This window comes from Thamnophis sirtalis, unplaced genomic scaffold (genome assembly GCF_051295495.1).
Source record: "Thamnophis sirtalis isolate CommonGarterSnake01/CBP01778 unplaced genomic scaffold, rThaSir2_p1.2 scaffold_4, whole genome shotgun sequence".
NCBI classification, from domain to species: Eukaryota; Metazoa; Chordata; class Lepidosauria; order Squamata; family Natricidae; genus Thamnophis; species Thamnophis sirtalis.
In genome coordinates this window covers 111,345,838-111,370,807 of record NW_028261384.1, presented here as the reverse complement: position 1 = coordinate 111,370,807, position 24,970 = coordinate 111,345,838, and the positions used below count along the sequence as shown (strand labels likewise).

At 34.5% G+C, this 24,970-nt stretch overlaps 3 protein-coding genes across 3 annotated transcripts; 1 reads left to right on the top strand and 2 right to left on the bottom strand.

Annotated features, from left to right (window-relative positions):
* Nucleotides 1-642: 642 nt before the first annotated feature.
* LOC148046214 (olfactory receptor 14J1-like) lies at nt 643-1,557 on the bottom strand. Its single transcript, XM_087711951.1, has one exon. It carries the CDS (start codon nt 1,555-1,557, stop codon nt 643-645), a length of 915 nt encoding a protein of 304 aa, XP_087568077.1.
* Nucleotides 1,558-8,073: 6,516 nt separating this feature from the next.
* LOC148046213 (olfactory receptor 14A2-like) lies at nt 8,074-8,988 on the bottom strand. Its single transcript, XM_087711950.1, has one exon. It carries the CDS (start codon nt 8,986-8,988, stop codon nt 8,074-8,076), a length of 915 nt encoding a protein of 304 aa, XP_087568076.1.
* Nucleotides 8,989-23,692: 14,704 nt separating this feature from the next.
* On the top strand, nt 23,693-24,460 carry LOC148046212 (olfactory receptor 14C36-like). The gene has a single exon (XM_087714583.1). It carries the CDS (start codon nt 23,693-23,695, stop codon nt 24,458-24,460), a length of 768 nt encoding a protein of 255 aa, XP_087570709.1.
* Nucleotides 24,461-24,970: the final 510 nt, after the last annotated feature.

Genomic DNA, 24,970 nt, shown 5'->3' with positions numbered 1-24,970 from the left:
CTCACCACCCTCCAATCCTTCCGTGCCGCTTTGAAGATCTGGCTGTCCCGGCTGGCCTGGGGTTAAGATTCCAACCCCACCCGAATTGTTTGACTGTTGTGCTCTCTTTTAATATGTTGTATTGTTTCCATATTGGAATACTGTTTGTCTTTCCCCCCCTCCCTTTTTGAATTGTGAGCTGCCCTGAGTCCCCCCAGGGAAAAGGGCGGCATACAAATAAAGGAAATAATAATAATAAAAAATCTTTATGGTCATTTGCCTAAAGTTTTTTTCACTAACAAAAATATGCTTTTATTCAGCAGAGCATGGAGTCCAATCTTAATTATTCAAAGTAGCTTGCAATTAATGGTGGGGGGGAGGAAGATGATCAATTCATCACCTTGATACTAAATCCAGAAATTGCAGTTGTGAATCTGTGGAATTTGAGATGCTGCTAAGGCAACTCATAGTAGCCTGAAAAGTAGAGCCAGTAAATACAGATATGGGATTGCAGGTCACCATTTTCTCAAATGTTGCCTTTGGTTCGGAACAGCAAGCTACTTTTTAGCAACTTGTTTCCAATTGATTTTTTTCCCTCAAAAGAAAAATGGGAAACTAAAATATGAAGAAAAATAAAAGAGAAAATATTGTCAAAAGATAATATCAAAATCTCCATAATTTAGTTAGGATAGAATTGATTTTCTTATTTCTTATGCTATAGATGATAGGATTGAACAGTGGTGGAAGTAAAGAATATAGGGCTGTTAATGCAAAATCTAAATAAGTTGCAGTGTTAGAAGATAGTTTCAGATATGCTAAGGAGGCAGGTACCAAAAAAATGGAAAAGACTATAAGATGGGGAAGACAAGTGGAAAAAGTCTTTTGTCTTCCTTTTACAGAAGGGATGCTCAACACTGCCTTGAAGATCAATGTATAAGAGACAATGATAAAAATAAAACAAGCGAATGTTGCAATGATACTCACAAATATTACTCCAGTTTCAGTTAGACTGAATCCAGAGCACGATAGTCTTAGCAGATGAGGAATTTCACAGAAAAAATGGTTGACAACATTAGAACAGAAAGGGGTGGAAAAGGTGCCACTGGCATGCAACATTGTATAGAGAAGACTTATGACCCACACCAGGACCACTATTTTGGTGCAGGCTTTCCAATTCATCACCATTTCATAGTGCAGTGGGTGGCAAATAGCAACATATCGATCATATGCCATGACTGTTAGGAAGGAGAATTCGGAAGCTTCAAAGCAGACAAAGGTTAAGACTTGTGCAATGCACCCAAAATAAGAAATGTATCTAGTATCCATGAGAGAATTTATCATGGATTTGGGGACAATGACTGAAACAATGCCCATGTCCTGCACAGCCAAATTCACCAGAAATAAGTACATGGGACTGTGTAGTCGATGGTCAAAAGCTACTGCAGAAATGATGAAAATATTTGCTGTTGCAATTGCCATATATAATATGAAGAATAAAAAGAAATGCAGAAGCTGCAAGTGGCGGTCTTTGGAAAATTCCATGAGCAGAAAGTAAGACACAATTGTTTGATTCTTCATGTTTAAATTGGGACTAAGATGAATCCCACATCTGTAAGGAGTCAAAGGTGAGAACACAATTAAAACAATGAAGTTATGATTTGATATGCACTGGGAACAGAAAGGAAAAAATTAAGAATATGTGACAACAATTAAAAGAGCACCACAATATAAAAAAAGTTAATGTCCAATTAGAACATTCCCATATTTTTCAATCAATAATTGATGAAATTATCAACCAAAAACCTTTTCTTTTTCTTCCCTTCTTCAGTCACAATTACTTGCATTGTTGTTATGGGTAAAATGAGCCGAGGTGGCGCAGTAGTTAGGGTGCAGTACTGCAAGCCACTTTAGCTGACTGTTATCTGCAGTTCAGCGGTTCTAATCTCACCGGCTCAAGGTTGACTCAGCCTTTCATCCTTCCGAGGTGGGTGAAATGAGGACCCAGACTGTGGGGGCAATATGCTGACTCTGTAAACCACTTAGAGAGGGCTGAAAGCCCTATGAAGTGGTATATAAGTCTAACTGCTATTGCTATTGCTATTGCTACTTATGAAGTGCTTCATAAGTCTAAGACTATTGCTGCTGCCATTCACCCAATTTGGCTCATCTTAACCTTAAAGTAAAATCAAAAAGTTGAAAAAAATATTTGCAGGAATTCATTCACTTTTTCATCAAGAATTTATATCCTGTGATTTAAAAGAAGTCTGCTAATATCAGAAGACCCTATTTTGAAGACAAATGGATTGCTTCAATAGTCTCTTTGGTAAAACCCTTTGTACTGCTATTCTAAAAGCCATAGAAAAGAAAATTAATATTAAAAAACCCCAAGACCAATAATTTCAATAATATTTGGCAGACAATCCCCCTTAAACATTTCCATTGGCGTTCCTAATTGCTATGTCTTGTTGACCCAATGGCGGATGTAGCAAAATAATAACTGTAATTGTAAAGTTGTCAAAATTATCAACTCTTTCCAGTTTTAATTTTTTCAGACATTCATTTAGTCTCTTCCACAAGACTTCTTTGTTGGGCTCTGCTTCCCTTTCCTTCTTTCCTCTTTTCCTCTTACTTGAAGTTATTCAAAAGAAATTCAGAGAAGGACAGCCAATCCTGAAATTCTTCCTCACTTGACAACTTTTATTCTCCCTGAGAGAAACTTCATTGAGCCTCTGAAGCCAGATTCTTTGCTCCAGACTGAAAGAGCCTCACCAGTGTGACTTTGATACTGACAAAGGCCATCTATGCCTTCCAATGAGTTGGACTTATGGGCCAGCCCAAGGAGATGGTTGGGCTTTACATAGCCAAAGCCCAAAACTCTACCATGTTGCTTTCCTGGACTTTACATGTGCAGCTTTCCTGACTCCTTGATGCAAACAAGTTGAGTTGGGCTTCATAGCCTGGAAAAGCATACTGGCTTCAATTGACCCAGTGGATTAAAAATCAATCAAACTTTTCAGACTGGTCTTGGCCTTCAGCTTCAAGAGAACCATGGTTTGAGAAAGTCAAGGAATGCATTAAGGAAACCAATGAAAGAGCTCTGACAAAGTAGTTACTGATAGGGACCCACTATCTTCCTTCCTTCCTTCCTTCCTTCCTTCCTTCCTTCCTTCCTTCCTTCCTTCCTTCCTTCCTTCCTTCCTTCCTTCCTTCCTTCCTTCCTTCCTTCCTTCCTTCTTCCTTCTTCCTTCCTTCCTTCCTTCCTTCCTTCCTTCCTTCCTTCCTTCCTTCCTTCCTTCCTTCCCAATTCATAGGGAAACCCTTTAACACTAGCCTTCAAGCTTTCTCATTCAGATATGTGCTTTTTAAAAATATTCTTAATTATCACTTTTATTTTTCTCACAGATTACTTATACTATTTTAGCATAATTCAGTAACGTGCCACCATAATGCTGTGTTTAAATGGATCATTCCATTGACTGAAAAATGTGGGATTGGAGGTATATTTATTGATTAGCTAAATTTTAAAACAAATCATATTTGAATGTTCCCACCAAAAACATAACAAAGAACACTGAGGAATTTATTTTTTTCTATTGTTTTTGCTCCAGTATAGAATGAACACATTGTACCATAGCAATGAATTTGAACAACATGAATCAAATTTTTAGCTAAAATGGAAAACAAACATTATTCCATAAGTGCAGCTAGATCTAGAAATCTATCTTTCAGGGTTTAAATTTCTGAAAACAAATCTTTGTTGTCCTCACAATCCCAAATGCTTTTCTACTATGGTAAAGCATTAGGACTAACCCTAATTTCATTTTTTAAAATCCTTTCCCCAATGTCAAAAATATAGAAATGAGTTTAAAACAGAGTCAATGTAAAGAAGTGCCATTTTTTTCTTAGAAAGCAGGAAAAAAATTGCAAGACAATCAATAAATTCATTACTTACTATTTTCTTCACAGAATCATTATTTGGTAATGCAGAAATGCTACACCAATTGTTTAGCTATGAAAAAGATGTATCAGTGAGTAATTTTGAGTTTATATTTGGCAAAGTCTATAATAAGTTGACTTTGCAGTTGTAATCAGTTTGATTCCCTCTGGGCCATACAAACAACAAGCAGCAACAATTAACAAAATGTTATTACAAGTGTTTGATGTTTAACATAATTAGCAATTAGTAGCTACTGGTCCCAACCTATGGGATTCTCCAGAGTATACCCTATTGCTCATTATTCTTTTTTCCTAAATATTTCTTATGAGGTCTAATATTGAGTATGCTGGAAATTAATTTTAGAATATCTTTCCATCTGATAAGCACAAATTTTGTTAAAATAATGAAGTCATATACTGCAGAACACGGAATCTGGAAAATATTCATGAGCCCTAAGATGAGACAAAGTTAAATCTATCAATATTTGTAATTCATGCTTCAGGTTGAAAGGCCCACTGAATACTTGATTATAAGTTCAGTTTCACATTGCACATGCAGGTGGTCCTTGCTATTGGAATTGGAAACTGTTAATAAGAACTGCAGTCTTTGAGTCATCACATGACCATGCTGAATTATAACCTTATTTCCACTTTCTGTCATTAAATGAATCACTGAAGTTATTAAATAATATATCATATGACCATTACTTGCAATTACTTTTCCTTGTCCTCCATTAAAGCTGCTTATTGAAAGCCATTTGTTTAGCAAATGAATGGTAATCATATGACTCATTGATGCTACAATTGTAAATGCAAAGATTGATTGCAAAGCCATTTTCCCCTAACCTTTGTAACTGTTACTCAAGTGAGGCAGTTGATAAGTGAGGACTGCCTGTACTACTGTAAAATACTTATGAAAGCAAGGATCATCTGAACGATTATAAAATATATTCAAAAGTTGTCTATTGATGACATCTGGAAAGATTCCATTCCCAATTTCATTCTTTTGGAAATGTTCTTTGATGACATCCATAATTATGGCATTTGATGTCCACTTCTGCATTCCTTTTAATACAGAAGAACATCTGCATCCAATAGACATCATAGCCTAATGGGAATTTTGAAAATATGTTTAATCATATTTTCTACCAGTTTATAGCCACATGTATTGTTTCTCTGTGTATTTGTGTGTATGTGTAGAATTATGCTTGTGCATGTGTCTATGGCCATTTCATGTGTTGTCATTTGAAAGGAATTAGTGTTTCATCTGCTCTGTCTGACAGTATAAATCTTTATGTGGCACAATCTATATGTGCTTGATTAAGAGATGGGCTACTGGCTCAACTATACTCTCCTCTTCTTCTGCCTTCTGTGTCTTGTTCTTGAGCATAAAGGATATCAATCAATTCCTGTTTGGATGATGTCCATTATTTCCTATGATGGAATTCTACATGAAATCTTAACATTTCATTAGCATAGGATTCTTGGGTTTCATCAAAACAGATGTTTTTATGGTATTTTCTTTATAAAAACAGAAAACAGGGGAAACTTATTTAGTATTGTCTCTTATTTTAAATAATGTGGACAAGAAAAATAAATACAATGGCCATCTTTTTCTATCACTGAAAATGTTTCTAAACAGGGCAAAGGAGTTCTATGTTCTTAGATGTAGATCATGGTCCAAAGTACACATCTCTAAATTTCCTGATACAAATTTGTATGTGTGTATGTGTGTGTGTGTGTGTGTGTGTGTGTGTATGTATATATAAATAAATACAACAATGTAACAAAAAAGGCAACAGTAAAAATATTGGGTTTCTGCCTAGATGGTCTCTTGTGACGAGCCGAAGGACAGAGAATAGAAGTAGTGATCTTCCTCCCATATTTGGGCATACCGGGGGATTGTAAAATCTTGTGTGTGTGTGTGTGTGTGTGTGTGTGTGTGTGTGTGTGTGTGTGTGCGCGCGCGCGTGGTGCGCGTGCGTGTGTATGTGTGTGTGTGTGTGTGTGTGTGTGTGTGTATATATATATATATATATATATATATATATATATATATATATATATATATATATATATATATATATATATATATATATATATATATATATATAGGGGGGGAATATTGTACAGGAGAAATAACATCAATAAATGCTCAATGAATTTCTAAGTTTCACTTGAACTCTTCTAGCATGGGAATCTGTGTTTTCCATGAATTTGGAGCTTTTATGTTGCAGACAAATTTTCTCCACCATCTTAGGATACAGCACAATTGATTTCTGGTTATGATGAACAATATTATTCATTGGACTTTTCTATATGAAACAAAGAAACAAAAATGAATGGAGAGAAATTTAATATCTTTCATGATGTAGGCAAAAAAAATCTACAATTTTTGGAAAATAAACCATAGCTTCCTTTAAAAGACAAAGAAGGCTATTAAAAACTCATTAACATAAAACTAATCATAAACAAAGAATATGGCATTTGTTTACAAAGATATTATATAGCACTGAAGCCTCCTTCTATGCTAGGGTTATTTTATTAAGAAATATAGAACTATAAATCTTGGAAATAGTATTCATCTGAAAAATAGAATCTAAGTAATTCTCAATTTATGATCACAACTGAGCCCAAAATCTCTACTGAGACAGTTAAGTGAATTGTGCTTCATTTTATGACCTTTTTTCCATGTTAAGTGATTCACTGCAACTGTTACATTAATAACACGGTTCTTAAGTGAATCCGGATTCTTCATTGTCTTTGCTTCTCAGACAGACACAAAGATATATATCATAAATTTGTCAAGTGCCTGAATTTTGATCACCACGGAGATGCTGCAATGGTCATAAGTGTGAAAAATAGTTATGCCACTATTTCAGTGCTGTTGCAACTATCATAAATTTGTCAAGTGCCTGAATTTTGATCACCACGGAGATGTTGCAATGGTCATAAGTGTGAAAAATAGTTATGCCACTATTTCAGTGCTGTTGTAACTTGTAACCATTGCTAAACAAACTGTTGTAAATCAAGGACTATGTGTAATAGCCATTGTAAAAAAGTCTGCCTTCATACATACTCCCCAATATCCAGATTTCATTTCCTATTATATTCTCTTGATCGCAAACTGGCATAAGTGACATGCAGAATGCAATATGCCAATTAAGTATTTCCCAATGCATATGGCAATAATCTGATTTTTTGCTCTCTGAAACAATGTGATTTTTGAAAAAAAAAAGTACATTAGTATAACATTAATTAAAACAATTTCCTTTAAAAATTGAATGATAGTGCCTAGGATTTCTTTACAAAGAGATTATGGGCTTATTGAAACAATTTGCTAAGTCATATTGCTTCCTTGCTTTGATTTAAACATTGTGTGAAGATAGTTAATATACAGTATTTAAATCAGGATTTATAGCAATAGCACTTAAACATATGTTTAATAGTGCTTTACAACCGTCTCTAAATGGTTTACAAAGTTTTCATGTTGCCCCCAACAATCTGGGTCCTCATTTTACTGACCTTGGAAGGATCGAAGGCTGAGTCAACCTTGAGTCTAGTAAGATTCGATCTGCTAAACTGCTGGCAGCGGGTAATCAGCAGAAGTAGCCTGCAGTACTGTACTCTACCCTCTGTACCACCATGGCTCATTTATTGTTGCCTTATTATTGTCTGGGATGTAACTAAATTGTAACTTATTCAATAACTGATTGAACAGTGGCTTAGTGTTATACACAAAATAAGCTCCAGGACCATATTTTGCAACGAATGCATTGGGGGAAAAATGGATGGTGATTTCAATAAAGATAATCTCTACTTTGATTTTTTTTCTCTAATGAAAGACCCCCTGTATTGAACAGAAACTAATATTTAAAATTGGAAGAAAATGATAGAAAGATTTTGAGGGTATCATCTCATCATTATATCTGATCCTGATATTAAAGCCTAGGATGGTAGTTTTCAACATGCTGCTAAAACAACATACAGCATCCTGAAAAACAGGGGAGTAATTAGAGTTGTGGTATAGTAGGCTTACATCTTCTGGTCCAGAATGGCAAATTCTACTTCTATCTTAGCATCAAAAAATGAGGGGAAAAGACACAGAACATTTGATGTAAGGAAAAATATATTAGAAAACATATTCAAAATAATATGTCAGAATCTCCACAATTTAGGCAGCACAGATTTGATATTCTTATTTCTTATGCTGTAGATGATAGGATTGAACAGTGGTGGAAGTAAAGAATATAGGGCGGTTAATGCAAAATCTAAATAAGTTGCAGTGTTAGAAGATGGTCTCAGATATGCTAAGCAGGCAGGTACCAAAAAAATGGAAAAGACTATAAGATGGGGAAGACAAGTGGAAAAAGTCTTTTGTCTTCCTTTCACAGAAGGGATTTTCAATACTGCCTTGAAGATTAGTGTATAAGAGACAATGATAAAAATAAAACAACCTAATGTTGCAGAGATACTCACAAATACAACTCCAGCTTCAATTAGACTGAAGCCAGAACATGATAACTTTAGTAATTGTGGAATCTCACAGAAAAACTGATTGACAACATTAGAACAGAAAGGAGTGGAAAAAGTACCACTGGTATGCAGCATTGCATAGAGAAAACTTGTCACCCACACCAGAATCACAATTTTGGTGCAGGCTTTCCAATTCATTACCATTTCATAGTGCAGTGGATGGCAAATGGCAACATACCGATCATATGCCATCACTGTCAAGAGGGATAAATCAGAAGCTTCAAAACAGACAAAGACTAAGACTTGTGCAACACAACCAAAATAAGAGATGTGTCTAGTGTCCATGAGGGAATTTATCATGGATTTGGGGACAATGACTGAAACAATACCAATATCCTGCACAGCCAAATTCACTAGAAAGAAATACATCGGGGTGTGTAGTCGAAGGTCAACAACTACTACAGAAATGATGAAAAGATTTGTTGCTGCAGTTGTCAGGTATAATATGAAGAATAAGAAAAAATGTAGAAGCTGCAGGTGACGATCCTTGGAAAATTCCAGGAGCAGAAAATAAGGTGCAATTGTTTGATTCTCCATTTTCTTGATTCTCTCAAAATCAGGATTGAGATGAATGCCACATCAGTAAGGAATCAGACATGAAAACACTAATATATCAAAACAATGAAGTTACAAGTTGATATGTACTGGGAAAAGAAAGGAAAATGTTAATAGTAAAATGACAACTATTAAACAAACCATACCATGTTAAAAGAATGCCAATGTCTAGTCTGGGTACTCTCCATATATTTCAATTAAACATTGATGAAATTACAAAATCTCTCTTCTTTTTTCTTAACCTTCTTCCATCCCAATTTTTTACATTGTTGTTATGGTTAAAATAATTTTTAGAATTTGAAAGTGTCTGCCAAGACTATTTTTAGTTACGGAGGAAACTTGGGAGATGTTATATTGGTCAAGTCATTTTTTAAAAATGGAATTAAAAATTCTTTTTTTTCACCCAGAAGTGAAACCTCAGGCTTTAGAAGAAGTCTGCTAGGCATTTCTAGTTCCAGAAGAGATCCTACTCTGAAGAAAAACAGATTGCCTTTACCTTTTGTACTATAATTCTAATAGCCACAGGAAACAAAATTAATATCAATATTAAAAGGTATCCAATAATTTCAAACTAAGGTTTGTTAGTCAGAACAAAGAACATAACCTCTTGAGGGCTCAGATGCTTTTCCATGAGACTTTCTGTGTTGTGCTCTGCTTTGCTTTCCTCCTTTCTTCTTATTTGAAGTCATTCATGAGATATGCAGAAAGGGGTAGCCAGCCCTGAGCTTCTTCTAACTTTTTTAATTCTCTTTGAGAGAAATCTCATTGAATCCCTGAAACCAGATTCTTTGCCTCTAGACTGAAAGACCCTCAGTGTGACCTTGATATTGACAAAGGCACTTAGATCCATGCAATGAGTTGAATTTACGGGACAGTCCAAGGAGATGGATGGGTTTTACAAAACCTGAGCCCAAGCCTTCACTATGTTGTTTTCCTGGACTTTGCAGGTCTACCTTTCCTGACTCCTTGATGCAAACAAGTAAAGTTGGGTTTCATAGCCTGGCTTCAACAGATCAGCTGGATTGAAAATCATTCAAATTTTTCAGAGCCGTCTTGGTCTTCAGCTTCAAGAGAAACATAGTTTGAGAAAGCCAAGGAATGCATTAAGAAAACCCAGAAAAAGAGCTTTGACAAAATAGTAGTAGAAGACCCACTATCTTCCTTTCTTCCTTTCCAAATCACTGGAACAATAACCCTCAAGCTTTCCAATTTGGGGTACATGCATGCTTTAAAAATATTCTTAATTATCATTCCTATTTTTCTCACAGTTTATTACTGATACTATCTTAGAATAATTAATAATGTGCAACCATAATGGTGTGTTTAAATGGATCATTCTACTAACTGATAAATATGGGATTGGAAGTAAATTTTATTGATTAGCTAAATTTTAAAACAATTCATATTTGAATGTTTCCACCAAAAACATAACAAAGAACAATAAGGGATTTGTTTTTCTATTGTTTTTGCTCCAATATAAAATGAACACATTGTACATAGCAATGAATTTGAACAACATGAGTCAATTTTTTAGCTAAAATGGAAAACAAACATTATTACATAAAGTGCAATTGGATCTAGAAATGATGTTATAGATGCTAATTCAGCAAATAGTATTCAACTCAACCATAGTATTTAAATTTGTGCAAATTGTAAAATACCTCTTTTTTAAATATCCGATATTCACGTGCAGAAGATATACCATTATGTTAAGCATTACCTTGCTTTATTATTTAGGAAGGCTATAGACCATCCCCACTACTGAAGCAGATTTCCATTATTGTTTCATAATACCTTAAACCTACCTTTTATGATAAAAGTCTGTTCTCCTCCGAACTCTAAAAAGTTTCTCTACTCTAACAAAATACTGGTATTATAATTTTATTTATTTTTTTCAATCCTTTTCCCAGAATCAGAAGTATAGAAGTGAGTGCAATGAAGCGTCATAGATATGTAAAGAAGTGCAAATTCACTTTAGAAAACAGGAAATGGCCTTTTTGCACAAGAATTAATATATTCATCACTTACTATTTTTCTTCACATAATTATTATCCAGTAGTGCAGAAATACTACACAATTGTTCAGCTATGAAAAAGATGTATGAGTGGATAAATTTGAATTTATATTTGGGAAGCTCAATAATAAGTTGACTTTATATTTGCGATTATTTTGCTTTCCTCTAGACCATACAAAAAGAATTAACAAAATATTATAACAAGAATCTGGATGTTTAACATAATTAGCAATTAGCAACTAATTGTCTCAACACATGAGATTCTCCAGAGTATCCCACAGGGTATAGCAATTAGCACTCATAAGGCTTCAGTAGTCAAGAAAAAAAAAGAGAAGGGATGCCTTGATTTCCTGGAGGAAAGGCAGGACACAAATTTTACAACTAAATCCATAATATATAATGTTATAATATTTTTTGAGAGAAGAGGCTTTCCAATTGCCTCTTTTTCTTAGTCCCTCTTACACACAACCAGATATACACCCACACATGCAAGGAACAGATGAAGGATAATGATTTTGTCAATTGCTCTGAGGGTTTTGGCTGAAGAATGATGTTATAAGAGCACTAGGTTATAATTTCATTTGTTTAAGTTACCTTCCCAATACTGAAATTATAGAAATGAATCCAATACCATTAAATCATGCACATTTCAATAAATTCCAATCTACCCCAGAAAAAGGAATCAGTTTTTCCATCAAATATTCAAATCACTTATTTATTTTTTACACAAAATTATTGTTTCTTTTGATGCATGCTTTTAAGACTCAGTATTGATTCTGTAATGGAGAAATATTATTCAACTCTTGTTGTATCATGTAAAGATGTATCATCAGAGGAGAAGATTTATATTTGGCAAGCTCAATAAATCTTTTGGTATCCCTCCAGATTTATTTACACAGCACAAGACTATAGAGTCAACCTTACACAAAATATTATATGGCAAATATTATTATCTATCTTCAAAAATGAATTGAAAAAATATCTGTGAAAAATGATCTAGAACAAGTCTTTTCACTTTGTTTCATGGATGTTTTTTAAAAATAAGATTCCATCTTTCATCATAGTTATCCAGGCTGCTGCATTTCTAGTGACATAAGTGAGGACCATCACTTAATTATACATAGTGTGAAGAAATACTTTTATACATGAAATCTGGGTCATCTGTCCATTTAACAGAATGCTCCAAATCTTTAAATTTCCATGATATAATTAGCTGAGGATGAAATTACTATGTGGTATGCAAAATGGGGCTGCACCAACAATTAGATTAGGGACCCCAAACACTTTTGGGAATAGATGAATATTTACAACTATGCCCATTTACTTATAAAGTTCTTGCTTCTCTTCATTTTATCTTCTAGAGTGTCTCTCATTTCCCACCATTTTTATCTTATAAATATGCTTATGAATGCTAATATATTATTTAAAACAATCACACTTCTATAAATTAATGCTTTGATTTTCAGATTGCCACTTCAGCCTTGTTTATAGGTAAATTTTGGGTGGTATCACTTTTTCAGGCCTGTTTCAAAATCTTGCTACTGGCTCAAACTTGCCACTCTCATTCTGGTTGTTTTGTCACCACTTCTATGTCTTCTTCTTGAGCATGTTGATACCAATATTTCCTCTCTTTTGGTGTTTTTAATTGCTTTCCATGTTAGGATCTCTGTTTAAAAGCTTGGTATTTCATTAGCATACCATCCTCGCCTTTCATCAAAATAGTGCACATTAAATGTCTTGATAGGTTTGTGAAAGACTCAATAATTCTGTATCTTTTCATCTTAATTCATATCTTATAAAGACACATCTGCAGTTCTGCAAGTTATTTTTCTCCTTTTCTATTTAACGTAGATAAAGTTTAGATCTAAACACTTGATTATGTTTTTCAAAATGGCTGCTCCTGAACATACTGTATTTTATTGTGTTCAACATGCTTTACTTGATGAGCTGAATCTTAGAAGAAGATGAAGGTGTGACATACCAATAAACAAATTTTGACCTGGGTTATCCTCAGCACCAAGAAAGCCATTTGAGAATGCTGAGGAGCACATGGAAGACTGCAAAGCAGTTTGTGTTAGGGATTTCTTATCTTCTTTTCCTTCTAATTATTAGAGGATGTTTCTAAACATGTTCTTTATCTGTGCTATGAAAGGTCTCAAGTAAATGGTTCTATGTATAAAAGGATTTGGGAAGAAAATTATCTTTCCCAGAGCTTTGTTCTAATACAATCTTAATGATCCTTCAAGACAGATAGTTGTTTTCCATTTCTGGATGATGCCAACAGTCAGAGAAATTTTGTACACTTATCCTTTTGTTTCCTAATAATGAAGGGAAACATAAAGTCGTCTGTAATAAAGTCTCCACCAAAATTTCAATCATGCAATCATTTCCTTATCCATGCAGCTATGAAGTAATAGATTGAAGGAAAAATAGCAAATAAATTTATTTTCTTCTAAGCCATTCATCCCTTCCATATATGTACATTCTGGAAAGAAATCAAACTATTGCTTCAGCCAGGAAACACTCAGAATATTGTTTCAGATAAGAAGAAATGCTGAGAAGTATGAGAGTTTTGAATAAAACACTAGTTAAAAAGATACATTCTAATATATCTTTGTTTAACTTAAGCTGGCCATTGGTTTTGTCTCATTACCTCACCATTCTATCTCATTAATATCTATTTGCCATGCAATTTGTTTGGTACACTGATAAACTATACAGTTTAATATATGTATGCATGTGTGTATATAGGATGAACATAATGTTTTCTTCTTAAAATTTGGCTTTGCCTCCAATGCTGGTCTATTCTATGCTTATTATTGCAGGAATTGGATATGTCCAACCTAGTGAAAAGAAGAACTAAGGTGACATGATAGCAATGTACCAATACCTGTGGGCCTGCCACATAAAAGAGGAAGTCAACCTTTTCCAAAACATCAGAAGACATAAAAAAAGCAATGGACAGAAACTAATCAAGGAGAGAAGCAATCTAGAACTAAGGAGAAATTTCCTGACAATGAGAAAAATTAACCAGTGGAATGGCTTGCTTTCAAAAGTTATGGGTGTTCTTTCTCTGGAGGTTTTTAAGAAGAGATTAGACAATCATTTGTCTGTAATGGTTAGGGTCTATTGCTTGGGAGGGGTCTTGGGCTAGAAACCTCCAATATACTTTCAAATTCTGTTATTCTTTAAATACTCAGTTATTATTCTCTTAGGTGAACTTATATAAACTGAAACATTTTACTGCATTATGCAGCTTTAACTTTTTACTTAAAAGTTGAGCTGCATTACTCTTTAAAACGCATACACTATCTAGTTATATATGCTTTTCATTTTTTTTTACTGTATTTCCTTTTTATGTTTTCTACTTAGAGTCATGAATGAATTCCAAGGAAATTCTACTCTTTATAGAAAAAGAAATTAGGGGAGTTCAAGAAGAATAGAGTTAAATCTCTCCGAACATAAATGATATCCATGCCTAATATCTTCAAAATACACTTTTATTATTGTTAGTGCATTCAGATCCTTGTGTAAAATAATTTTCACCTAGGGACCACCATACAATATGTATGTCAAGTATTTTTCAGAATGAGTCTTATGTCATGATGTTATATTGCATTTAAAGCTGCCATCTGCCGGAGAAAATTTAGAGATGCCTGAATTTGTTGAGTTACAATGAAATTGTAGCCATTTTTAGCACTGATGTTTCAACAAATTTGGGGTAAATTTTCACAATAGGAATAATAATCATAAATATGTAATTCCTCTTTGTATGGCTTATTTACATGCTATATAGTAGGAGGGAATAATTCTATATAATATCACCTATCAGCTGAGATCAACAAAGCTTTTATGTCTTTTGTTTACTACAAATATATTTATTAATAGCATTTCCCTTCCTAAGAATTTCATACAGTACTGCATATGTTAAGATTTCCTAATGAAAATAATGGTTAAATTAGGCACCCTTTAGAAATGCAGCAGATTGTGCGAGACCCTCATTTTAGGGTTCTTGTTGCATAGAATTGGGATGGATATTGGAAATCCATTAGTATGCTCAATTCTGGATACTGCCCAGCAGAGGTGGGTTCCTGTCAGTTCTAACCTCTTCTATAGAAGAGGTTACACAAATCTACAGTGCTGTTTAGAACTGGTTCCAGCTCCCTCCCCCGCCCACGTCCACACATCATCAAGATGAAGAGTGAGAGGAGGAATTCTGGGAGTTGAAATCCACAAGTCTTAAAGCTGTCAGGTTTGAACACCCCTAGGGTTTTTTCCCCTAAAGGTTAGGGGTGCAAGGATCTTGTAACTTGACAGCTTTGAGACTTGCATGCTTCAGATGCCAGAGTTTCTGAGCCAACATTTTGGTTGCTAAGCAAGAACCTTGTTAAGTGAGTTTCACCACATTTTACAAGTTGGCCCTGTCCACCCAGTCACATGACTGGCAAGTCACTCCTACCCGGTCACATGGCTGGCAAGCCACTCCCACCCAGTCACATGGCCGGCAAGCCACTCCCACAAAGCAGGCCACACCTAAAGAAGAGGTTCTAAAATTTTTTGAAACCCACCACTGCTGCCCAGCATCAGCGAAATCTCATGCAACTACATTTCCTTAACAGTGAAAGGGAAAACAACATTTCTGGCAATGAATTGCATCAGACCTGCAATTGTTGATTTATGCATAGATACATTTGACACTGCCTAATTAGTTCCCCATGGAAATAATTTTGAAAACATGGGGAAGCTCTGGCTCATGGACTGTATTTATTGGGATTTATGTGCCATTCCAATTATACCAACTACATGAAAAGTAGTCTTAGAATTCAGATTCTGAAGATGAAACGTTACAGTTAGCAAAATCAAACCTTTCCTCCTTTTGATTTTAATTGTTGTCTATTAGTTCTGAGTTACTATGCTTGGAGAAATGGGAGAAAATCTCTGGATGCCAAGTTCATTCAGATAATCACCAAATGCCTCTGTTTCTCAGCCCTGCTCACAACCATTACGGAGTCACAAATGTGAAAACTGAATCTGCAACCAGAAGTGGAGGGGATGAGTTAGATAACAGAATTATAAAGTCTGAAGAAAAGAAGAAATAGAAATGGAAGACGTCAGATAATATATTCATGTCACTCTGTCGAGTAAAAACCGAAGGAAAATATGTAAGATAGCATAGAAAAGTATAAATTTTGTCAGTCAAATGTCTGTTTTTTCCAGCAGCATCTTTTCTCCTGATACTTGTTTAAGGAAAATTTTAAAGCTACATTTGAGTTATTTTTAATCTTTAATGTGGTTAGGCTATTTTAGTTTGGCCATTCACCTATTGGCCCTTATTACTAGGGTGAAGTAAATAGTAAAGTGAAGTAAATTGTTTCTTATGAAGATCAGAGGTTTGGTTAAATTTGTGTTGTGAAAATTCTTTTAAAGATGGCACTTGCTCTGCATAAAAACTGAACACATTTATATGATGTGTTTTGAGGAGCATTCATTTTAGGAAAGGAAAGATGAGAGATGAGTTTAAAATCTGAGACATAAATGAAAAAGAATTCTCACACATTGAGAAAAGAAAGGTAAGTTTAGTTTTGAGATATATTGTATAATAGAAAAATATGTTAATTTCAATATACCATTTCCTACATCTTAACACTATATATTTTCAAAGAATGAATCATATCAGAAAGAGGTAGAGAGACTGAAATACTGTTATACTGCTGCAATATGTCATTAATACGTTTGGGAAGAACAATAACTTATAATTGTAAAATAAACTTACATATATGGAGGCTATTAGGGTCTGGATGGGGGCGAACAAACTTGTGCTCAATCCCGATAAGACTGAGTGGCTTTGGATGTTGCCCCCGAAGGATTGTTTGGGCAGTCCATCCTTAACTCTGTGGGAAGAAAATTTATGCCCGTCAGAGAGGGCTCGCAATTTGGGAGTCCTCCTGGATTCGCAGCTGAAATTGGAACATCATCTGTCGGCTGTGTCGGCTGGGGGCTTTTGTCCAAATTTCTCTGGTGCACCAATGGTGGCCCTATTTGGATCTGGATGTGCTTCTAATGGTCACTCATGCCCTTGTCACCTCGAGGCTGGATTATTGTAACACGCTCTACATGGGGCTACCCTTGAAAAGCTTTCAGAGACTGCAGTTAGTTCAGAATGCAGCAACGCAGGTGATAGTGGGTGTGCCGAGGTACACCCATGTTACACCTATCCTCCGTTAGCTGCACTGGCTACTATTGGTCTCTGGACTCAATTCAAGGTGTTGGTTATCACCTTTAAAGCCCTACATGGCTTAGGGCCAGGATACCTTCGAGACTGCCTGCTGACACATACCTCCCAGTGACCAGTCAGATCCCATCCCATAGATTGGGCCTCCTTTGGGTGCCGTCAGCCAAACAATGTTGGCTGGCAGGCCCTCGGAGGAGAGCCTTCTCGGTGGCTGCTCCGACTCTTTGGAACCAGCTCCCCCCAGAAATCCAGACCATACCCACTCTAATGGCCTTCAGGAAAGCCGTAAAAATGTGGCTGTTCCGGCAGGCCTGGGGCTGTTGACCTCACTGTTGAGGTCCGGCCCTGACTAGAATGAATGTATGAGGGATGACTGTTGTTTTAAATTGTATTGTTGTTATGCTTTTTATATTTTCTTTGTAAGCCGCCCTGAGTCCTTTGGGATTGAGCGGCATATAAAAGCTTTAAATAAATAATAATAATAATAAATAAATAAATTTCATTTTTCTATAGGAGACATCATAATGTCACGCCTAATAGAACAAGTAGAATGGGATTTTTTTCTTGTGGGATTTACTGGAAATCAAGAGCTATACATCACTCTCTTCCTAATAATGTATCTTTGTGACCTGATGGGAAATCTTCTAATTATTGTTTTAATAGCAATCAATAGATTTTTGCATACCCAAATGTACTTTTTTCTAATCAATTTATCTATTGGTGATCTTGCTATCACTACCTCAATTATACCAAAATCTCTAGTTAATGCCCTTGTAAACTCCAAATGGATTTTATATTCTAAATGTGTGACACAATTGTTTTTCTATGTTTCTTTCCTATTGTCAAATTTCTTCATTCTCACTGTCATGGCCTATGACAGATACATTGCTATCTGTCACCCCCTGCACTTTACATTCATAATGAAATGGTCCACTTGTATTCAAATGGCTGGAGGGGCATGGCTGGTTGGATTTCTGCATTCAGCTCTACATACAGGGAATATTTTTTCAATGGCTTTCTGCTCCAACATCATCAATCAGTTCTTCTGTGAAGTTCCAAAATTAATCAAGCTATTTTGTTCTGATTTTTACCTTGGTGAAACCTTGGCTCTTGTCTTGGGTTCCTGCTTAGTGATTGGCTGCTTCTCATTCATTATCTTGTCCTACGTGCAGATCTTTTCCACTGTGCTGAGAATGCCCTCAGTTGAGAGAAGGGAACCACCTCATTGTGGTTTGTGTATTCATTAGTAGTAGCCTCTTGGCTCACCTGGTACTACCTTCAAATTCTCCATCTAGGGTGGATGAAGTATTTACTGTGCTATATGGAGTGCTGGATTTTCCTATAGGCTAACTAGGCTTCAGCCTAGGGCCTCAAGATCAAGAGGGGCCTACATTCAAATTGTTAGTAAAATTAAAATTACACTATTCTAAAAACAGTGAACACTAAAACACTGAACCGAAAATAAGGACAAATTCTATGCATATGACTAATAAACAAACATAAAAATGTATTGGTTAAGATCGTTCCAGCGCCGTGGCAGTTGGGGAGCCCGCCCACGTTCCTGGCACCGGCGGTTGGGCGAGGGGCGCAGCCGCTCCCAGTAGCCGCCCTGTCAACACGGAGCCTACCAGCGGCCAGGCAGGTGAGGACGAGGGGGCCGAGCCGGGCAGCTGAGCACAGCAGGGGAGGCGGCTGACCTCGCTACCTTTGCCTCAGGGCAGAGCCGCCCTCCGTCAGGAGGCCAGCTATATATATATTGATATATTGATATATATCACAGTAATGATGTATTTTATTGTCTCTCATGTAATCTTTTCATCTAAATCCGGCCCTGGCTATATGCTTTGGTAACTTCACTGATGAATCCAATAATCTACAGCATGAGGAACAAAGATGTCAAAGCTGCTTTTTGGAAATTCCTTGATTGGGGGAATCTGAGAAAGACATAAACAAATTAAAATAATAATAATTAAGAAATAATTTATTTTGCCATCTAATTATGAAATTAAAAATAATGACATTGTAAACAGGTGAAGGTTAATTATTTGGGATTTCTTTCTGTAATTTATTTGCTGATGTGATTTACTCCAAATTGTGATTTGTTAGATATGGAGAAATATAATTGTATTTGTATATCATATTGTTTTTCTTTTATTTTACTTGTTATTAGTTTATCAAAGTATAAAATACAAAGAAAAAACATGAAAAAATAAGAAGAGGGAGGGAAAAAGAAGGAATACAATTAATGGGAGGGGGAAATTCACTAACTTCCAACTCTCTGTAGAACAATAGAAAGTAACATTACAACCACAACTTTTTTACTTTTGCTATAGAACATTATATGAAAGCATTTTTGGTAAACCTTGTTTACAAAAACAGAATCAAAGTTTCATCCCCCCCCCCTTGTAATTAAATATAATGTCTAATTTGAATAAAAGAATCAGTTTAACTATCCCTGCTTCTCTTTGCTGTGGGGGATAATATGTCATTCATTCTCATTTTTTCAAATCTAGTCCATGATATTTTACAAACTTTGGAATATTATTCAGTATTACTTAAAGAACCAACAAACTTGTACATGTACTCATTTTATATATACAAAGCTTACTTAAACCTTTCTATTTGTGTGTGTGTGTGTGTGTGTGTGTGTATCATCACTAAAAGTATTAGTTATTTCTTTTGCCTACAAATACTTCAGTAAACTAAGTGAATTTTCAGAATATTAGTCAAGATCTTAGGTTAAGATTGTGTTTAATGGGAGTTCAAATGAAGCAATATGTGATTTAGTGCGAACTGTAGATTAATAACTGATTGCATTACACAATTCAAATAATCTGAGGTTACAACATGTGCAATTGAGATTAGTGTATGTGCAGTTGCAGTTGGGATTTTAGATACTGCTAATTTTCAAGTGTGCAAAATGAAGAAAAGGAGTGCATCAGAAGAAAATTAGATTTTTTTTAAAAAAAGAAGACTCCTTATTACATTACAGCAAAAAAAATATAATTGAACAACATGAACTAGTCATAGCAACACCAAAAGAGGACAAAATATAGTAATGTTCTGAACTATGACAGAATTTTTTATTTTTCTTTCTGTAATTATTCTGAGACTTGGTTAACCATAAATTTAAATTATAAATATATTCTTGCATGATATATTTCATTAGCATTCATATACTAAAATTATATTTAAAATTGTTATTGCCTATTTCTTTTGAACTGAACCAATTACCATGTTTTCTACAGAAATATCACTCAAATACAGGCAGTCCTTAATTTGTGATCATTCATTTAGTGACCATTTAAAATTAAATTAGCACGAAAAATGATTTATGAGCAGTCCTCACATTTAAGATAGTTGGAACATCCCTATATCATATGATCAAAATTCAGGTGCTTGACAACTACATACATTTAGGATGATTGGAATGCCCCAGGATCACCATCTGTGTTCTTTATAACCAGCTTCTGCCAAGCAAAGTCAATGGAGCAATCCAGATTTGCTTAATGACCATGGCATTCATTTAAAAACCATGGTAACTTGCTTAACAACCATTGTGAGAAACCTTATAAAATTGAACACAACTAATTTATTGACTACCTTGCAAGAGAGGACATTTTGGTCCCAACTGTGTTGTAAGTCAAGAAGAAGATATAATATGAATTTAAATAATACAACTGTATCATGGGATTAATTAATGGCACTAATTAAGAATTTATCTGTAATTTCCTTTAGAAATGCAGACTATGAGATATTCATTCTGATGTTATAATTCCATGTGGTAAACTCTGAAAATATATTGATATGCTCAATCTTTGCTGTACTTGAATGATGCCAACTCCCAGTGAATTTTGTTCATCTGTTACTATTTCTTAAATGTTGAAGGGGGAAATTATTGGAATGAAACTAAAAAATTGCATCACCCTTCAAAAACATATAGTCTAGCAAATGATTCTGTTCAAAACCACCTTTATTTTTCCCAAACAAACTTATGAAGTGTCAAATATACCAATATGAAAGTGAGAGGATGTGTTAGATATGTTAGAAATAGATACAATTTCAGAAGATAAAAAGGCAATGGAAGATATCAGGTAATATTTTACTTGTACTTTGTTAAAGATTGATGGGAATATTATAGCGTATTCAAACTGTGTCAGATAATTAGAAACTGATTGCCTATGTCAATTTCATTCAGGCTACAGAAAATCAATCAGTAAATATTTTATCTGTATCTTAAAACCTTATTTTTCCTCTCAGGTTTTCTGATCAACTTTTAAGGTATTTTTACTGATTTATTTCATTTTTTTTAAAAAAATATAGTATTTCAGTTAAGCTGTGTATTTTTATAGATATTACTACACTGGAGCAGTCGTTTGCCCTGAAATAGCATTTCTACATTTTCTCAGATATTTCGGCTACCATGTTTTTGATGAATATTCTTTTAGGATGATTAATTGTAGTCAACTTGACTCCAAAGATGAACTTAATGTATTATTGTTTCACTAAGTACATCATCCTATCTTCATCAAATTATCAGGACTTTCTGTCACATAGTTTTCAAAAAAAGAAAAAAAGAAAAATAATAAACGAAATGCTGAACTTAATATAGAATTTTAAAGACACTCTTGTTTAAAAGAAATAATTTTGGATATGGTTGTAAAATCTAGTTTCTTACTATCTTTAAAGCATCTATAGTATTCTGCAGGAGGAAGATATAGTACTTCAACTGAAATAGTACAAAAATTTAAAGTTCTGTGTCCCCTTAACCAGTGAAGAATGTATTCCAGTATCATTTTTAGAGTATATTTAACACTAGAGTATAGCAAAATAAAATGATAATATGGTCTCTGCTCAGGGAGAAGCTACTTTAGAAAAAGCAAGATGGGTACTGAGAAAAAAAACTTAGAGATCAGTCAAAAAAAAAAAGAGCTCTGACAGACAGCACAAATAAAGAAAGATAGGTTTAGTGTTACCATAAATAAATGTTTGGAATATACATGTGGGACTACTGAAAATCACATAGGAAATAACCAGAATGAATAATAAATAATATTCTTTGTGTCCAATACATAGTACAGTTTATCTATTAATTTTGAAATAATAAAAAGTGTGTGTGTGTGTGTGTGTGTGTGTGTGTATGTATATGTATATGTATATGTATTGTATGTGTATGTGTATGTGTATGTATATGTATATGTATATGTATATGTGTATGTGTATGTGTATGTGTATGTGTATGTGTATGTGTATGTGTATGTATATGTATATGTATATGTATATGTATATGTATATGTATATGTATATGTATATGTATATGTATATGTATATGTATATGTATATGTATATGTATATGTATATATATAGTCACATTTAAAGTCACAACCCCTGGTATGCCCCAATTATGGGAGGAAGCTAATTGCTTCCATTCTCTGTCCATCGGCTCATCACAAGAGACCATCCAGACAGAAAGCCCAATATTTTACTGTTGCCTTTGTTACATTTTGTGTAGTATTTGTGCTGATAAATATATATATATAGCCTAATGGCTAAGATGTCTGCCTAGTATGTAATATATCCCAGGTTCAAATCCCAGTAAGGGTATGGCTAGCTGATGAGAGCTAAATAGCTTGAAATAGATCTATACTAGTCTCCCTTTATTTATTTATCAGCACAAATAAAAAAACACAAATATAACAAAGGCAACAGTAAAAATATTGGGTTTCTGTCGTGATGGACTCTTGTGACGAGTCGATTGACAGATGATGGAAGCAGTTAGCTTCCTCCCATAATTGGGGCTTACCAGGGGTTGTAAAAATCTAATAAATACCTTTCACCCTGGCTTCGCTGATAACGGATAAGAGCCTGTGGCCTAATGGCTAAGATGTCTGCCTAGTATGTAATATAGCCCAGGTTCAAATCCCAGTAAGGCTATGGCTAGCTGATGAGAGCTAAATAGCTTGAAATAGATCTATACTAGTCTCCCTTTATTTATTTATCAGCACAAATAAACACACACACACACACACACACACACACACACACACACACACACACAAATTTTCTTAAGAGATTATATATATATAATATAAATATATAAACATGTCAGAATGGTGCAGACAGCTATTACAAATAATTGAAACTGTTCATATTATTATGAAATAAGAGAATTAGTCATATTATATATTATAATAATATTTCACAGCATCATTACATGCTAATATATTCTTAATATGTGCATTTCATTTTCCTGTAGGAGAGAATACAAAGTCATGTCTAACAAAACAAGTTTAACATATTTTGTACTTCTTGGAGTTTCTGGAAATCAAGAGATTCAGATTCTATATATTATACTCTTCCTAATTATATATCTTTTTATTTTGTTGGGAAATCTCCTGATTATTCTTTTAGTAGCTGTCAGTAGTTATCTGCACACCCCCATGTATTTCTTTCTCGTCAACTTATCCATTGGTGATCTTGGTTGTTCATCAATCATAATTCCAAAATCAGCATTTAATACCTTTATGAATTCCACATGGATATCATACACTGAATGTGGAGCACAAATGTTTTTCGTTCTTTTTTTCCTTACAACTAACCTGTTTCTTCTCACTATCATGGCCTATGATAGATATATTGCCATCTGTCACCCATTGCACTTTGCATCTATAATGAAGTGGTCAACTTGTCTTCAAATGGCTGGAGGGGCCTGGGTGATTGGGTTTCTAAATGCTTTGCTACATACCGGGAATATTTTTTCAATGCCTTTCTGCTCCAACATCATCAATCAGTTATTCTGTGAAGTTCCACAATTAATCAAGCTTGTTTGTTCTGATTTTTATCTCAAAGAAACCTGGGCTCTTCTCTTTGGTTCATGTTTAGCAATTGGCTGCCTTGCATTCATTATCTTGAGCTATGTGCAGATCTTTTCCACTGTGCTGAGAATGCCCTCAGTTGAGAGAAGGGGAAAGGCCTTTTCAACATGCATCCCCCACCTCATTGTGGTTTCCCTATTTGTTGGAAATGGCTTCTTAGCTCACTTTGCTTACCTGATGCCAAACTTTCTGCCCAGTTTGCAGGAATTGTTTTCTGCAGTATATACTTTGGCCCCTTCACTGATGAATCCACTAATCTACAGCATGAAGAACAAAGATGTCAAAACTGCCTTTTGGAAATTCCTTGATTGGGGGCATTTTAGGAAAAAGTAATATTATTTCATATAATTATTATATAAGATAAGGAGAACTAATAAAAAGATGAGGTTTCCTAATTTGGGTTTTGCTTATGTATGTAATTTACATACATAAATTGTGATTTGTTACATGTGCAGAATCAAATGTATCATTATATATCATATTGTGTTTTATTACATGAAATATAGAAGCTACCCTATGTAGTGAAATTATGTTTCGTACATCCTGCTTTCAATACAGAACCGAGATTAAGTTTGGAATTAAAAGTCATGATGTTAGGTGTATAAAATAATTATGGATTATTTCTTCAGTTTCTTTTGTTCTTGATTTTGTAGGAAATATATTGATCATATTATCTTTTAACAGATAATTTGGATGATAGAATATAGGTGAGTCATTTTTATTATAGACAGTGAGCATTAAATTTGTCTTTCTACAGTTTGTTAGATCAGTCTGAGGATGTACTGTCAGAATGAAATTTCTATATAGAGTTCTCACCTTCAAAAAGAAGACTCATAATGCTGG